At 41.3% G+C, this 18,233-nt stretch overlaps 1 protein-coding gene across 2 annotated transcripts; it reads left to right on the plus strand.

Moving 5' to 3' along the window:
* Positions 1–1,155: 1,155 nt before the first annotated feature.
* On the plus strand, positions 1,156–18,057 carry RB195_013605 (uncharacterized protein; the record flags this gene model as incomplete). Of its 2 annotated transcripts, XM_064203510.1 has the most annotated exons (12): positions 2,403–2,587; positions 2,716–3,008; positions 3,717–3,789; positions 3,926–3,978; positions 4,031–4,101; positions 7,106–7,261; positions 11,085–11,149; positions 15,274–15,429; positions 15,507–15,621; positions 15,690–15,782; positions 15,835–16,031; positions 18,030–18,057. In XM_064203510.1, 12 exons carry the CDS (start codon positions 2,403–2,405, stop codon positions 18,055–18,057), a joined length of 1,485 nt encoding a protein of 494 aa, XP_064059391.1. The 2 variants fall into 2 exon arrangements, with proteins under 2 accessions (XP_064059390.1, XP_064059391.1); XM_064203509.1 differs by lacking the exons at positions 2,403–2,587; positions 2,716–3,008; positions 3,717–3,789 and adding an exon at positions 1,156–1,213 and having other exon boundaries at positions 3,926–4,101.
* Between the last annotated feature and the right edge of the window lie 176 nt (positions 18,058–18,233).

The raw sequence follows: 18,233 nt of genomic DNA on the forward strand, positions 1-18,233 counted from the left end.
CTATCACGAAGGTAGCATCTAATCTGAGGGGCACAAACCTGGGGATATGTTGTGCCTCTTCTTCATATTTTCTAAGAAACTCCAACGCTGAAACTGGAAGTTCAATCAGCAAGACCACAAAGATATTTGTGTGTTTTTTACCATATCTATGAACTCTCTTATCATGTCGATGAGATTACTTTGAATTTCACGCCAATCTCTAGTTCCTTTACTGAAGTTTGCAGATTGCTAACCTTCTCTACCTAAAGGGCTAAACGATGTTCTCCTGATTAAAAAAAAAAAACCTTGTTATGCTTCTGCACCACTGTATAATAATGATCAGAGCTTAGAAATTTGCCGGATTCTATTCAAGGTTTTTTTTCCACTTCTTTGTTGTAGATATTGCTGATGTGTCGGTGCTGCTTCTGGATATGCACGATTTAGTGGCCTGCTGAAAAAGAGTTGCCATAAGTTATGAGTTTGAAACTTCTTTTTTTGTCTTCAATTTTGCTTTGCTTTATTTTTCCTCCATGATAATATTAGTTCTTGAGATGCAAATGTCTTAACCATACTGTATAATTATGTTGTTGTTAATTTTTGTGTGAGTATACAAGTCCGATTGTCAACCGCACGTGGTGGACCTGCTTTCACTAAACACAATCAAACATCTGAGTACATGCTCCGGGAGCCTGTGAGCTGTATATCTCGTACTGTTATATGGAATATTTTCCAATATGTTGCAAGAAAGTGTTGTTGTCCAGGACGCTGTCGGTACCTCCAATTCTGATAGTCAAAATGCCTGAGGACGTTATATCTTAAGCAACAAACATCCGTTTCCTAACATCCGGCAACATCATCCGTTGAACTGTTGGTCGCTGTGGAGTGCCCACTAGCTTCTCTGTCAAGATTACTTGAGATATCTGCATGCACAGATTGCTACATCGCAGAAAATAAGAAAAATAAAGCAAGGAAAACCTGGCGGTGATAAAGAAGTTAGCGCAGAAGTGCTGGAATCTCATTCCCATTCTGGGATTCATGAGATGACGAGCATGAACCGTTCAATATGGGTTGACGAAAGAACAGATTAATTGAATTTAATTGAAACGTTATCATAATTCTTCCCACAAGAAGACGTACATCATGGGCCCAGGAATTACCGAGGAATATCACTTCAGCATGCAGCGTGCATGGCTTTCGGGCGGATCATCGAAAATCGCGAAGAAACGCGAGACGAGTAAGTCGGCTTTTGCCTGGTCGATCGACATGTTTGCTGTATTCACGGTGATTTCTTCGCATCGTCCATGTAGTGCTGAGGAGTCGTTAAGGCAATACCGCAGACAAAAAGTTCGGGAGTTCATCGTCGGGAGAGTGGTCGAAGTGTGTTCAAATCTAATGCAATTAGCCATTCTGCACTCTAAAGCAGCGCGAAGTTGCAACCTCTTTTGAACATTGTATCGAAATTAGCTGCAGCCTGTGGATGCGGGTTAGCGAGATTCTAAGCAGCCATCAGAGCAGTGTACCGGCCGATGGCATTTTATCAACATGTTCTCCATCCTTCTGAAGTACAGAGTCACAAAAAATGTCTTCGCTTCATTGGTCACGTTGTGTCGAGACCGTCTGATCTTGTCCAATTTGTCCTGAGGATGCTCCTAGATTGTAATTGAAAAGAGCCTGGTAAAAGACAGTTTTGGATGGAGCCGGCAAAAGAAAATCTGCGGACAATGACGTTGACAGGCACTACAATCAAGACGAAAGTTCTGGTAATTTGTGAAATAACGACGGATGGATAGACTATAAGCAATCTCTAGCTGAAGATAGAACATAACGGGCTTGGTTATGATCAAGGAGAACATGCCCTGACGAAGACGAGGATAGCTGCGTCAGGCCGCAACATCCGCCTGCCGTTTAAATCAATCAAGTTAATTGTATCTTAGTTGAGCTCCAAATCCTTCACTTATAGTGTGTAGTTAACATAGTGTTCGAAGTAAAGGTAAACCGCAATTTCACACAATAATCAAAATCACGTTGGAAAAACGAGCAAGAATCCTTCGTGACTTCCCTCAACAAATTTTGATGAGATATAGAAGTTTCATTCCTCGAGCACTTTTCCAATTATGAACTCAAACTACCTCGGGTTGCAATTACTGCCTCTTCGATGATTACTCGGCGGCATTGCGCCCCCTCCTCTTCTGCACGGCAGTTTTTGGATGAATATCAAGAAGATATAGCATACATCATGTACTGAATACTACGTGTATATTGTATTATGCTGGACAGAAAGTTTGGTCACCCATATTTCGAAATATCCAAAGGATTTCATTTCTGGGTGCAACCCATGCTGTAAAGTGTTGTAGTTGTAGAACATTCTCCAAGCTTCTCCACAATAGGTATATATAGCCGGGGGCCTTCCTACTTTAATCACGATGTCAAATACGCAAGAGCAACTTCGAGCTATCGTCTTCCATGAATGGCGTGGCGACATTGGAGCAACGGCAGCAGCTCGCAACAACAACATCAGATTGAACGAGGGCACCACTACCATCAGGACTATCAAGCGCCGGTTCACTTGCTTTGCAAGCGGAGACACCGACTTCGTAGACAACCCGCGGTCGGGACGCCCCCACACTGTCGAAGACTGCCATTCTCGACCCTGTCGAAGAGGATCCGGAGGTCAACAGCCGTATTCTTGCGACGAGACTCGGATGTAGCCATTTAACAGTCTTCAGTCGCCTCCAGGCCCTTGGCTACAGAAACGTGCTGGGACCCCTCACATCTTGATGAAGGACACCCGGTTTACCCGGATATCCATCTGTCAATCAATCAAGATATTATTACTGGAGATGAGAGTTGGGTCCTCTACGACTCTAACGCGCACCGTGAACATCCTCAAGGAGAAGACCCGCCGACGCAAGCCGAATTGGACCTCTACCCCAGGAAGTGTCTCCTTTTTTGCTACTGGAACTCGAAGGGAATGCTATGTTATAAGCTCTTCCCACAAGGTCTCACCGTCACCGGTGTCATATACGCTAGTCTGCTCCAGAAGCTCGCATAGGCCCTTTCGGAAAAACGGCAGAGACGAGCTTCGGTGCACCTCCTCCAACACTAAGCCCTATGGTTTCCTTAGCTACTATGTAGCTAAGGAGACCCATGAAAAACTGGAGGAATTAGGCTGGGACACGGCGCCCCATCCTCCCTATTCTGCTAACCTTGCCCCCTCAGAATACCACTCCCCTGTTCTGAGGGGAACGGATCGCTGCTCTACCCATGCTGATCTCTACCCATTAGGTGGGACACTGCTGTAATTAATTGATGTGATTATATCATTGAATAATTTCTATTGTAAGCTGAGTAAAAAAATAAGGTATAAAAATGACGAATGGTGACAAGACTTGCTCTCCAGCCTTATATATTATAGACGTTTTATACGTTGATATGAATTTTTTTTTTTAAATTCTGTTTTGGTAATTTATTAGCGGGTAAAGGTGACAGTAGATGACACTGCACTGTCACTCATTGTCGCTTTTGATAACCATTTGATAACACGTCATGTAGAAAATAAAAAACTACAGGCAAGATCTCGAAGCGAAATTTCAAACTGAAGTGTAACATTTCTTGATAATACAACCGTATAAGAACCTACTCATTCATCTTCTTTTGCTGCTCGTCCAAGCAATGACCTATTATTCTTTGCACATGATTTCCTTTAGTACAATACATACGAAATGCGCATGTTACAGGGAATTCAAACACAATACACAATCCACAGTGCATCTCTCCACAGCTTCGCTTCTCTTCATTACCAAAACTATTGTTTGAGTTTTTCTTTTAGTTTCATGTAACTCTCCAAATGAATAATTCCTTACGTGCATATAATAGCTCTCCAGCTTTATTGTTTTTTCAATAAGTATCTTTCAGAAATGTATTTCAAGTACTCTATTTTTTTAAGGAATAGAATTCACGGAAATGAATTTGTGCTGCAAACGGATCTTTGCTTGTACAGTACTTACCTGCTTTATCTTTCTGATGTATTCACGTGAACTGTACTTCACAGAAAGGAATAACACCAAGAAGTACGAAAACTTTGTTGGATTCCATTTGAATTGGGGTCGATTAGGGAATCAGGTATGTTTTATAGATGTTTCGATGGTCAAACAATTTTCTGAGAAACTCTTGGTGTAGAGTCACTATTTTGGGCATTAATATATTCCCTGCTCACTTCAACACCCTTCTTCACTCTCACTTCTAAGCATGTATCACTTCGGGAACCTTACGACGTATTGAAAAGAATATTATTGAAAAGACTAAATGACTCCTGCAACCCCGTCTTCATCGTACCAGGCTTTCCTCCGAAACCAAGAACCTCCCGCTTGTCACTACGTCGGGCGTATAATATTGAAATCCATGGGCAGGTTGCTGTATTCTATTCTCAGAGGTTTGTGGGAGAGTGGAAAAATGGGGCGTACTCGTTGAAGGCTACTCCATATAGCCGTCTCGGCCCCTGAATCTGCCTGCGTTCCAGAAGAGACACGGGGTAGCTTTTGGTCTGCAATTACCCAGCTCTGAGCCACCTGGGGAGCCAAGTCGCGTCGCGGATTGATTTGTGATTCCTGTAGCAGAGTCAAACATGTATCATAGTTGGGAAAAAAAGAATAAAAGAAGCAAATTGATATGATATATAGATGATGATATATAGATCAAAGTATAATATAAGTATAATATATAACACGACAGCTATTAGTAAATAGCGCTAGCTCACAGCATTATTTAGAAGTTTGCCAGTACAGAGTTGAAAACATAAGGGAGTTCTCAGCGTGCTTTCGACGTCAAAATTTCTCTCATTCGACACTGATTATGAATGTTCAAGAGTTCGATTCCCGCTAGAATCTTGATTTTTGCACAATGGAAAAAACTATTGAGAAGAACATTCCCCCCAAAAATTTTCCAAAATTGTGTTTACATTATTATTTACAGCGATTAGGGATTAGGGAGAGACCTTAGCAATTAACACTAACCCTTATTGAAAATGACTGTTGGACTTGTCAGATTTTGTTGGGTTAAGATAAACACTCAGGAGACAGCGCAGAAGAAACCTAGAACGGCAAATATGCGTTTGTAGAGGAACGTTTGTGCTTTCTTTTTATCTCTTTTTTCTCACCAACTTATTTTTGGAAAACAAGAAGCAATTTGCAAAAAAGTGAAAGTGAGATCTAATATAAACATCTAATACAAATTCCTCTACAACATATTTCAAAGCGAAATAGGTTTTTGCAGTAAATGACGGGCTGAGTTATTGTTCTGACTTTGTTAGAGGTCACACGTTCGAACTTTTGCACTTTTTCCCGCGGCGCAATTACAATAGTGGGGTTTAAAAATTCGTTTCGATTCCGATAGAGCATCAGAGAAAATCCTTGACTGCAAATTTTGATGAACGTAGGTGTTTTGGTTTTCTCGAAGGCTAGTTGAGAAAATTCAAAAATGGGAGAATTCTTGTCAATTACGTTTCAAAAACATTGAGGGATTTAGAGACATTAAATTCCGTATACTCTGAGGCAAAATTGGTCTCTACAACCGCACAAAATTGTATTGCATGAAATTTACCGTAAGTGTCGTTATCCGCCAACTCGTGGAGCCTACTCTGGACAAATATTATCTCTATCCCGCGCTGAAGATGCCTCTTCTCGCTCAACACTACCATGGAAAATGCTTTGAGTCCTAATACCAATCAATGAAAAATCATCACTGATGGCTTATCCTGTTCAAGTCCGGTCCTCTCACCGGACTACGTATTAGATTATTAGTAATGAATTTTAGACACCTTGACATGAGATTATTTGGCAGCGACTACCTTCTCCTTCTTTTATCTTTACTCTCTTTACTGCTTTCCTTTTCTCATCATCCCCCTTGCAACCCTCTGTTGAGGAAATCCCAACCGACTCTTAACTTTGCTGTCTAATGAGAGAGATCCGTGGTTCCAATGGATATATTAATTCAAATAAAAATAACATAACTACAAGCATGAGGCGGATAAGAGAGGTGGGTGTAGCGCAGTCGGTTAGAGGTTCCACTGCCTGCACGATCGATCGGAGGTTCGAATACGCCCTAATGCTCACCAAATCTTTGATCCCTTCGTTGCCGATAAGGGAGCGAATAAGATAGGTGCTTCGCAGATTAATTGTTTATTGTATATGAATGACTAACTGACTATTTACCTTAATTTATTTGCTAGTGAAGATTTCTGCCGAAAAATCGAATGCATCTCTGACGCGTCTCGTTTCCCAACATTTTCTTTTGAAATCGATTGCGTTGGCTAAAATGTTTTTGGACACTTCTCCAACTGTAAGAATTCCATTACAGGTAGAAATTGGAGATCGAGTGTATGAGTGTATTTACCATCATAGTAGACTACCTTCCTCGGACGCGCATGGGCATGCCGTCTTTCCAGAACATAAGAAAGTGCGTAAGAAGAAATAAGAATAAGAACATAAGAAAGGAAGTGTGCATTTTCCACCTGGACACGAGTCTTGAAGCCCCTTCCTAAAAATAACGAACAGGATCTTAGAGAGGGTGGCATTCCGATGGTTCCAAGCCTGAACTCTATGAGGGAGGAGGACGTCCAGCCATATTCGTCGAGATCTTGTTTTACATTTCTTCCCTTTCCGGTGTAAGTACAGCACATATCGATCAAGCCTCTAAAGTCCAATTTCGACAATGTTATGTACGTCCCCAGTCATCTCCTTCGTAGATGGAAAGAGATCTGCGTTCATCATACGCCACGGTTAATTCACGTTGAGAATAGATGGACGACAGACGCCACTTTTTCTTTGAGACTGTAACCCCTTTACCTAAAGCGGTTGCAATAGTTTGCGATGTTGTGGTTGCTCAGTTCACCCCTGTCAGCATTCTTCTTCGGTTTGGTGTTCTCAGCGTTCACACTGGATCATAAAGGAAAAAAGTGTGAAATGGAGTAGCTGTTGAGGGTTTGAGGAAAAGTCAGGTTTCATACCGTTTTTTGTAATTTTGTTTTTTGCAATTTATAACACTTTCAAGCAACGACTTCAAAAAACTCCTCGGCCAACTTATTATATGAATAAAAGTCTGAATACTTTTGCAAACATAACATTTTCAGTTGTTTCACTTGATTTCTGGCTATGGAATCGCAAGAACTCTGAATAGAACACACTATTTACCCTATGAGAAAGGAGTGAGAGATCACGTCATGAAATATTTGCAGCACATAAACCATATGTTTCCTCGTTTGGGAGGGACATATGTTCTAGCTAAGGTAAGGATTACCTTATTACCTTATTTGATTACAGAAATAATGTCATTATCCAAGTAATGTATAAGGGACACCAACTACGGTAATCATGAATACTTTCTACAGCCTAAGTTTTTCAAAATTTTGGCGCAAGTACATCTTCTGACTGCCACTGAAGCAGCTCTGGTTTGAAGCTCAGAGGTAGTATGCGCAGAACTCAGAGATAGTAGCGGGAAGTTGACTTAGATACCACTGTAGTTCGTACTTGCTCTGCATCAATTAGCAAGCTTTCTTTTTGTTTGCTTTTACCTTAGTTGAGATTGATATTGATCTTTATTACTAACTAACATTTAGAAGTTATAACCTTCATCAGAACAGAGAGCAGTTAAACGGTTTCCATCACCCGTGCTCCCGTTGTTCATCGATTTGCTCTAGCAGGCATTAATAAATACGTCCAATTGTTCCTGTCGCTCGCAAAGGTTGCCCAGTGGTTTCTCTTTTCGCGAGGGACTCAAGAACCATCGTATTTTTTTAATCACAACTCTGGTCCAACGATTGTCGTTGAAACGCATCGCTTGTCCGGCATACCTGATTTCATTTTCCTTGGAATATGCTTCAGCATCGCTTATGTTCGATCGGTGACGTGGAAGTGAATATAGAATTCCTTCTTTCATTTGCGTAAAGCGGGATTTTCCTAGCATCGCCCTTTAAGTTGCAGGTTTTATGTTGCATCGCATTTTCTTCCTCGCTGTGGAACGCTCAGGTTTCTGAAGCGTAGGTCAAAGCAAGAAGAACGGTGCTGTTGAAAAGGTAGGCACGCATGTTCTTAGCCCTCTTCACTGCAACTTCGATGTCTTTATATGCTCTTCGAGCCTCTCTTTTCCTCTTGCCCAGCTCGGAATTTAGGTCGTTCATCGTATTAATCACTCAGTCTATAGATATACATAGCTGGACATTTGTATATATTCTTTCCACTGAGCGCAAATCAGACATCAGAAACCCATCCGTTTGTTCCCACGAAAGACCGATATTTTTTCATATTTCATCGAATTCGGCCAGCATTCATTCTACCTGACTAATGTTTGGTATTATCAGAAGGATGTTATCAGCGAAATAAAGATAGTGTAACTGCCAACAGTCAATCTTGTTATCCCATTTCAATTCTTGCATCGCGTTCTTGATAATGGCACTGAATATTTTGGCCGAGATTGTCTCACTCTACGAATCCCTCTCGCCACGTCGGCTGTGGCATTATTTTTGAATGGGGAAATTTTGGTCGTGAAGTTGTGAAGTTGTTGTATAACTCACGAAGTATATTTATGTATGGAGTCTTCAGGCTCAACTAAATCGAAGGGTTTCTCTAAAGGCATCACCTCACGAATCTGAGGTGGTACAGATTTCAGGTGGAATATTTTTATGCGGGACAGTGGAAAAAAAGGGGGGGGGGGTGGTAATTCCGTCCATTACTTCCTAATAAGAAACGGTCTGGAAGATGCGGCACTTGCACAAGTCTGGCGCGGTCCAATCGAACTAGTTGTAGAAAATAGCACGCCGGAACGCTCAAAGCCGTCGTGAACCGGCATCTTACACTCTCGCGATAGTTCTATGAGTTTTGAAACCGTGTATGTGTGGTCAATCGTACTGAACCCTTTTCGAAACTCTGCTTGCTTTTGCTGTTTTTTATCTAATTTTCCTTCTATCCTGTTTGGATTACTCTTATGAAAGGATTTTAGATGACAGACAGTAGGCAGATTGGCCGATAGTTTCCTTTGCCATGTGGGTCCCTTATTCCCCCTTATTTATTGCCCTTATTCCACAACACGGCCTTGCTGGTTATCCATCGCTTAGGAACATTACTTTCCGATAGTAACATAACATAACATAACACAACATAACATAACATAACACAACATAACATAACATAACACAACATAACGAATGAAGAGCCTTGCAGGCGTGTTGATAAAGGCTGGCTGTAGGTTTTTCAGATGTTCTGACATGATTCTGTCGGAGAATGTCAAGTGAAGAACGATACTTCACCGGTATCATGGCATGCCGGACTTCGGAAAAGAGGATCTCTGGGATGACATGTCCATATTTCATCAGATGGTTAGGAGGCAAATGAGCGTGGCTGTCGTGGAGATCTGTACAGAAGTTATAAATGACCTCCTCTATCCCTTTTAATCGATGCTGTATTTGGGGAATTACAACGGGCGTAGCGACTGATCTTACTAGCCCCCGCTGGTTTAACCGACACTACTGCTCTTCTCTCTTCGACGTCTCTTTTATAGCTTCCCTGCAATCCCTCGAGCTCGCAGAGATGGTAGCCTGCAGCTAATGCAACTCCAAGACGTATTAGCAGTAGAGTTTCTGGAGACAGGTGGTGGACTTGGTGGTTTTCAGACTCCTGACTCTTTTCTCGTACACTAGTGAAGATCTTCTTCAAGCCGATCATATTCGTCGACAACTTTGTCAGGCGGGATCTTTCTAAAAGCCGACTAGAGTAGCAAAGATGATGGTTCTGGAAGTTCGCTTAGTGACGTTAGCGGTTTTCTCATTTTTTGTGTGTGAAAGAAAATCTTCCCCGCAAAAATCTGTCCGATCCCGTACAGATTTTTGTATGTATGCGACGGAGTGTATGCGACGAAGATACTCAAAGGTGGTGTTGTTCAACAATTTCTCATCCGTAAACGTCTGATTCGGGTTGTAACTTGTTCGAAAGGGTGGATTTTTATTGCCATATTCGTGTTGACGAGTACACCAACTTTATCAGCTGCTGTACTGTCACATTTCCAAAGGAACAGTTGTTTTTCAGTTTCATATACGACATTCAGTGAGTGGCGTCACCTCGTCTCAGTCAGTTTGATGACGTCGTACCTAGTTATCCTAGCCTGCATCATCAAATCTTCAATTGCCGCTTCCGATGCAAGACAGAAAATATGTACAGATCGTCATCATAGTTCTTTTCTGTTTCGGTACCCTAGGTGATTCATACAACCCCGTCCTTCCTGGCGCTAACGTACCAGGCTTTCTTCCGGAATCAGGAGACTCTTATTACTGTATCTTTCATAAAATTTTAAAACGTATGGGCAGATTCCCTTGAGTCCCTTGAGTTTTAGAAGAACGTTTCATCCTCCTACAGTGGGCAAATGGAGCTTATTTCTTGGAGGTGACTCTAAACCACCTCCCTTGCTCCTACAGTCACGTGATTACAGTTGTCGTGCGGGAACCTTCATGCGTATGCATCGATCACTGCAGAACAGGGAGTACATCCACCTGAGTCAGTGCATTCACAAAGTCACTTTCCGAGGTCAATCCGCCATTACGCCGCCTGCAGATATTCCACGTAGCCTCGCGACTAACCGGCTTTGATCCCTTCAGTGAGGGAAATCCGTGGACGCTTTGTATTTTCAGTGACTAAACTGTTGGCTAGCGCTTATCTCATGTGATAAAATGATAAGTAGCAGACCACACCGTAGCACAACCATTATTCACAAGGGCTTTTATAAGGAACCTTACCTCCCTTCGATAGATTAAGGCTCAGGCTGGTTTCTAAATGGGGCTAATTCGTTTGTGATGGCAATGCACACATCCTTTTTGTTCATTTTTGAACCTTGTGCATTTTTCATAACGCTTCTGATGTTTGTCATTTTGCATTCGTAGGATAAGGTCCTAACTTCAACATTTGTTTCGTAGTTTTGATGAAATATTTTGTGGTTAGGAGTTCTTCCTTGCTGTTATTTTTCGTTCTTTTGCCGCAGGTTGTTCAGTTACGGTCATCAGTAGATTTCAAAATATCAGAAATAAACTACAGACAGTCTATGATGGATGCTATCTTCTCTTGTAGGATGGAGTTAATCAAACGACAGTAAACTTCGTTGGATCTTGCTGTGCTTATGATGACCCATTGAGGTGAATTTTCCACTTTCTTTTAAGTAGAGGAATAGAGAAAAACATTAGGTTGGAAGAATCACGATTTCTCCATGTACAATTTTCAATAATCCTCAGCATGGTGATTTCAGGTAATTTCGGTATTTACTTCCTTTAGTTGCTATAATCTTTTATTTGTGGCTAACGTAATGGCTTTTTCAGAGTCTGAAGGGGTGAGATCGAACGTGATCTATCCGATGAAAGGTACTACCCGCCCAACGAGGAAGGTCCGAAGTTTACTGTTGGGCTCATAGCTACGAGTAGAAGAGAATATATCATCTTATTGAATGACCATCCTGCCACAGCTCCACTACTAGAAGACTGACGGTTGGCTTACTTACTTAGCTTAGATACTTAGATCGCCGTCTTCACTGGTCGTGCATACCCGAGCATCTCTTTCACTCGTTTTCTCCCCTTGCCATTGTCATACAAGATGTTCTCAAGTTTTGTGAGTGACGTTGACGAGGTCCTTGAGCCGTACCCAACTGAGCTCTCAGCTGTTCCAACCGTGTAGCTAACACGTCACCGCATCTCGTTGGCGGTCTCCCTCGAGGGCGTTTAGCATCTCTTGGGATCCACTCTAGCGTTCTTTTAGTGCAATTATCGTCGATTCTTTTCATGACGTGACCGGCACATCTACGTTTTGCTTTCGATACATGTTCCGCTGGGTTGCGAAGTCGGAGCTGCGAAGACCGGCTAGGTGTTGTGTGCGTCGTTTAAACTTCAGAAGACATCCCTCAAGGGCTCTGTGGGTAGTAAGTAGCTTCCTAGACGTGGCAGCGGTATCTGCCCACGTCTCCGCTGCGTAACAGAGCGCTGGAAGAACTGTCGAGTCGAACAGACGGGCACGAAGATCTTGGTCCGTCAGTTGGTCCGTAGATTCCCTGACGGCTGCGAATGCTGCCCATGCTGCTCTCATTATTCTATTCAGTTCTTCCTTCAAGTCGTTTTCCATATTCATAGAACGTCCGAGGTATACGTATGACGAAGTTTCCACGATTTGGAAGCCTTCAAGTTGTACTCCTCTGTCCTCACAGTAGTAATGTCCTCTTTCTGCTTATTCCCCTTTTCTTCCTGCTTCTTAATTGTTAGCATGTTTTGCTCATTTTGTCAAAAAAAACAAAAAACAAGGTTAAAATCTCATAAACGTATGTTTTTAAGGATTTCAATCATTATCGGAAGATATTTGTTTTACTTCAATTATTTAAGTGTTTTCATATATAGAATCTGCTCCTCGAAGATCCATATCACCCTAAGTATTGTTATTAGGCTTTCATATAGATAGTTACCATAAGGTGTAGGTAATAATCCAGCTTTTGAGGTTTTTTATCAATATCCGGAATGTCTTTAATATTTTAAAGCTAGAATAACGTGTTTACACTTTTTATAAAATTTTTCATTGATAGGTATGTATTTTATTAAAACGCAAGTTAAAATGTTGCGTTGAGTATTATAACTTACAAAAATCTGTATATCCGTATAAGAGATTGGTAAACTTCCGTAATATTTCATCTAGAAAATCCTGGCTTTTAACTCTTTTATTTGTGTGTTTAATTTTTGTTATTCAGATCTCCTGAACGCTTTTAGTATTCTACTAACCACTATTGATGATACATAAGCCTTAATGGTTTAATTTCATTGTCGTGGGCTTAACCTCGCACTAATCCTCTAGCAGATCTCGTAGTCACGTTTTCCTCTCAGTGCCGTACCTTGAGAAAGGTGTCTAGTACGAATCGTTGTAACGACTTTTTTTCCTTCTTTGATAAGATGTTCTTTCCATGTCTATCGTATTTTTGAGAAGAACCACTAAAAGGATGGCACTCTAACGTGGACAATTTTTATATTGTATTCGTGCGCCGTGCTATTCTGTCATGAGATGATTTTTTTAGAAAAGTTTGACAAGGGAACATCCATTTTCATTCCTTCTTCAAATCTTCAACATATACAATGTACAACAAAACAAAAGCCTACATTTGACGAACCTTCTCACGAATAGAGGTACCGTATATTTTTAGTGTTTTTCATTCTCGGGAAAGGACGATGTTACACTTTCTCGTGTGGAGTTCAGTGTGCGTGCCTTGTAATATACGTCCAGCAACCTGAGATATGATCGCCTCTCACCTGCCATATCGTCGACGTTAGAGGCAGGCCGTGTGAAGGTATTAGGCAGGAATTGCTGAGTGGCAAAAGACCTTTCTTCAAACTAAGCACCCTGCCACGGCAGCATAGCTTTCACCAACCATCGCCCAACCTATATGATGAGCCACCTTTACATTCAAGATGGTGAATCTTAGCAGTGTTACTTTAGTGGCTTCCATTCCGAAAGTCGGAAGTCATGTGCGACTCTTTTCAGTTGAGACCCTGCGAAGGACGAACCTCCGCTGTGCATCGGTTGACGCCCAGTCCTCCACGCCACTAGGCGGTAACCGTTGTGGAGGGACTTACAGCAATTAAATATCAGCCTTAAACAGGGCGCGAATTCCCGGCTATTGCAAAGGTATTCCTCTTTGCGGTTTATCTTCGTGCTCTTGAAGTGGATCCAAAATGCCTCCAGACCCTTGCTTAAGGTAAATACTAGGTTCGCTTAGTATTACCTCAAGCAAAGGTAAAAAAATATTATTATTTTTTAAAATTTTTTTTTTAAAAAAACCACCCAAAAAAAAAAAAAAAAAAATTTTTTTTTTTTTTTTCTGACTGAATAATATCGGCCTAGCTGTTGCTCTTAGTTTTGTCTTTACAGGGAAAAAAAAAAAAAAAAAAATTTTTTTTTTTATATACACAAATGCGTATAGAAATTTGCCTAAAATTACTACTGTGAGCTCCACGATAGCAACAGATTCTTTAAGATTAGCTTTTATCACTCACCGCCGGCCGCGCTAACCTCATCGGAAATAAACGGTATACAAAGGCGTACTTTCTACAAACCAGTTATTGACCGCAAAATTCCTAGCAAGCTCAGTAGATTCTTGTCGTTTCTCTTTTCCAGTGCAAACGGAGGTGGCTGTAGGAAATATATTTTGCATTATCGATCTCCTGATCTGTGTGGGATGAACAGTAAGATAGTGAGCCAGGATATTCTTATTACTGGATTTTGTCCTGTGCGTTCTGTTTGAGATACGTCCTTTAACATTGACAAGGTGTAACCATTCTCCTTAATGTTTATCCCGAGCAAATTTTTTTATACTCAAACTCCTCACTTAGTACATAGAAACAATGGTTCACCTCTGCTTGAGAGGAGCAGACAAGGAAACAGTCGTCGATATATCGGCAATGAAGCAAAGGTCGTGTTTACCGAATCGGTGCCTCAATTTTAGCTATGAAAACAATGGCGAGCGTTGGCGCTAACAGTTGTCCGATGGCAAAACCCCTGATTCGTGCAAAATATTCGCCCGACCATCTAAAGAGAGTGTATTTGACACATTCCCTCAGAACAACCATCAACTCTTCCCCGGAAGTTCCAAGTTGATTGACCTCTGCTGCTCAGTTGAAAGCTCAAAACTGTGAACTATTCAACATCGAAACATTAATTACGCTTCAGTTATTAAACTGTGTGTTATTTGAGTGATTGAAGACATACGGGTGTTCGTAAGAAGGGCTGGAATTTCAGCAGTTGCACCAAACACTATGTTTAAGAACCAAAGGATCCTGTCTGTAGGGCCTCTCACGCAGCATATGATAGGTCTTACCTTGAACGTTGCAGGATCTTAGGAGCAAAGCTGTGAGTTTTTATCAGAAGGTACAAAACAGAATACACAGATAATTTTTTTTTGACCCGACTTGCAGTTGGAGGTGGTAAACACACTGATTTACTAGTAATTATGCAAACCCTATTGAGTCTAGAGTGTTGGACTAAAAATTCTCCGGTAGTGAAAGAGCGATAGAGGGAGCTATCTTGGAGGTCACAAGATGTGATGGCTTTGTCAAGATGACGAGAAATGGCTACAAATTCGTCAACCTTGTCACTACTAGATAATCTGATAGTTTTAGACCTAACAAGAACCTCCCTAATGCCTAAGCGCGGTTCTAGTGTGATATTTGGGTGTCTTTTTTTCCTTTTGATAAATTAGGATTCCCATTAATAGATAATGACGTAGCCATCATTTTAGGTTTTCTAACAACACCAATCAATACTTGCTGTTAAACTTCAAGTATGGACAAAACCCTCGATTCTTTGAAGAATACCTCCCAGAAATTCGCGAAATTCTTCAGTTCTCAAAGGATATGGAACGTAATGGTAGTAAGATCGTCGATGTTCTGAAGAAGTGAGAGAGAACTCTTTAGTGCAGCCTTCTTCTAATAAGGTGCAAATTTTTTCCAAATTCTTTATTTTTCCAAACAGGAAATACTCAAATTTGATGTGCGTCCACATTCGGAGAACAGACTTTGTCGGCATGAAAGTAGCTACCGATATGATGACAACGGTGAATGCAGCATTCAGTATTGCCAGACGGAGGGTAGTTTACAAAACTTAATAGAAAAACTTAAACCGATATCCCTCAAGGTTCCCCTTATACATTTTCAGAACCTTTCACAGTTTATGATTTTTGGTGACGACCAAAAATTCATGCTGGAACTGTCAAAAATGATCGCGGACCAAGGAAACTGGAATGAAAATGTCAGGAAGGCGTTTTCTGAGGCTGCAATGGCTAAAAATTCTCCGTTTGTAGGCTGTTCTGATTTCCAATTTCACAGAAGCAATGGATATTTATGTTGCTTCGAGGATGTGCAATTCGTTCCTAATTACTGCGGTTACCTCTACATTTGGCTGGTGGCTCGCTTTTTTCATTCCAAATCAAGACGCAGTCTTTTATTTGCCAGACAAGCGACCACAAAATGATAAGGTGCCGAATAGAGAGCTATTCATGTAGGTTTTTACAATTATAAGGTCTAACTGTTTTCCCTCTATATGTTCTGCTCTGGGTTCAATGAGAGTTGATTTAGCTTTAAGATAAAGTTAAGTTTTGAAGAGGAAAAAACCTCACAAATCAATTAACTGATGTGTTAGGTTTTTTCCTCTTCAAAACCCTTATTTTTTATGTCATCACTCTTAAAAACGTGTAGTTGTAGCATTGAAGACATTTGTTGAAAATATTTTTGTGTTATGAGTATGACGAAGGAAAACGAAACCGAGGAATAACAAAACAAGTCCTACAAAAACCAAAATTTCTTCCACCAACTTCAGGTCTGTTATTGTTTGCATCTGATTTCTTATTCTTGTGCGTGGACACTTGAAGAAAGGAGAATCAAAAGAAGAGGTTACCATAACGCATACGAAAACATAAAGATTTAGGAAAGGAACTGAAAAATAAGCTATAATGTTTGAAAAAGGAATGCTTAGTTAAACAAAAGGCTAGGGGTTAAAAAACAGACAAGAAAAGTTCCGCTATTCTTCTATCTTGCATCAAACCCATGAACTACCTACAAAGACGCCGTACGATCTTCTGATGAAAATCCATTTGAATTGAAAGTCCTTGAAGAGATCTGACGCTCCTTACTCTCTCAGTTCAAACGTCTTACACTACAGGGAGAATGTAGTCTTGTTCATTCCGCTCCACTCTACAACAAATTACCAACGTCATTTCACTCAGGGGGCATTTACTTTGACCAGATGCCACAACTCAAAACGTATTTGTGATAGTTAATAGATCAATCATGCCATGGGAGACATTGAACTCCTGTAAGGTACGTTAGAAGGTTTTTTTTAAATAGAGTGCTGGGAAGGCCTCATCAATTTCCGACCACTCGTTCGTGGACGCGGCGCGTGCACGAGAGTGGTGCATTCTAACAGACCTCGTAAAAGTTAAGGGAGTGTCTCACACCGCTTCTCAGGGGAATAACGGAATTGAGCACTGCTGCGCCCACACTCGCAATTACATACATCCATTTCAGACCCATTTTCAAAGGTCTTGGTCCTGTTGGAGATCCTTTGTGTTACCACTGTACCTGTGATCCTCTTTCTCCAGATGTTGCTGTAGGACACTTCGGGTTTAGTGCAATTTGCGTCATAGTGATAAACATAGAGTTTTTTAGACACATGTGAGAGAAGAACGTAGCAAAATCAATACGAAAAGTCGGAGACCGAATGTGTGCACACATGTACACAGCTGGACATAACGTTCAGTGGTGATAACATAAACACACAGAGGTGGTACGGATTTCCGGTGGATTATTCGTATACGGGATATCGTGCTCAGCTCTTAAAGGCATCACTCCACGAATCTGAGGTGGTACGGATTTCAGGTGGAGAATTCGTATACTAGATGGGAGACTACGGAGAGGGGAGTGATTCAGTCCATTTCTTTATAATTGCCGTAAAAAACGGCCCGGAAGATACGGCTTCATGCGTTCTGGCGCACTATTTTCTACAAATAGTTGGATTGGAGCGCGCCAGCCTTGTGCGGCGCCGCATCTTCTGGGCCGTTTTTTACGGCAATTAGGAAGAAATGGAGGGAATCACCCCCCTCTCCATAGTCTCCCATCCCGTATACGAATACTCCACCTGAAATCTGCACCACCTCAGATTCGTGGGGTGATGCCTTTAAGGCCCTAGAGTGAGGATGAGCTCCTCCGCTGTAGTTGTGTGGAAATAGCGATCAGTCATTCCTTCTGCACCGCAGATCGTTCAGAAGAATCGATAAAATATTCACGTCTCTTAACGTACTCCTCGGAAATGAGAGGTGCGGAAAGAAGAGGAACGCGAAGGAACCTTGTTGTCCCAATGAGTAGAGTCGTGCGTCTATTATTGTGGCAAGTGACGTTTAGCTTGCAGCGAATGTCGAAATCTATTGTGAAGTTCGACGCTTCATTTGGTATAACAGTTTCCATCATTAACGAAGACGTAATTATGGAGATTTTTTCTCAGGAAATCGTGGCAGGAGTATTCGGAATGATTCTGTGCTCATTTCAATGGTCACTAATGCTCTGTGTTAAAAATCTGTGGTGCCATCTACTTACTGATAATTCTACACCTAAATGTTCTTATCGTTCTTAATTGTAAATATTTATGGAGCGTTAATAAAGATCTAACTCAGTATTGAAAGAAAATTGGCAGAGTTGAATATAAGCA

Source organism: Necator americanus, chromosome V (genome assembly GCF_031761385.1).
Source record: "Necator americanus strain Aroian chromosome V, whole genome shotgun sequence".
NCBI classification, from domain to species: Eukaryota; Metazoa; Nematoda; class Chromadorea; order Rhabditida; family Ancylostomatidae; genus Necator; species Necator americanus.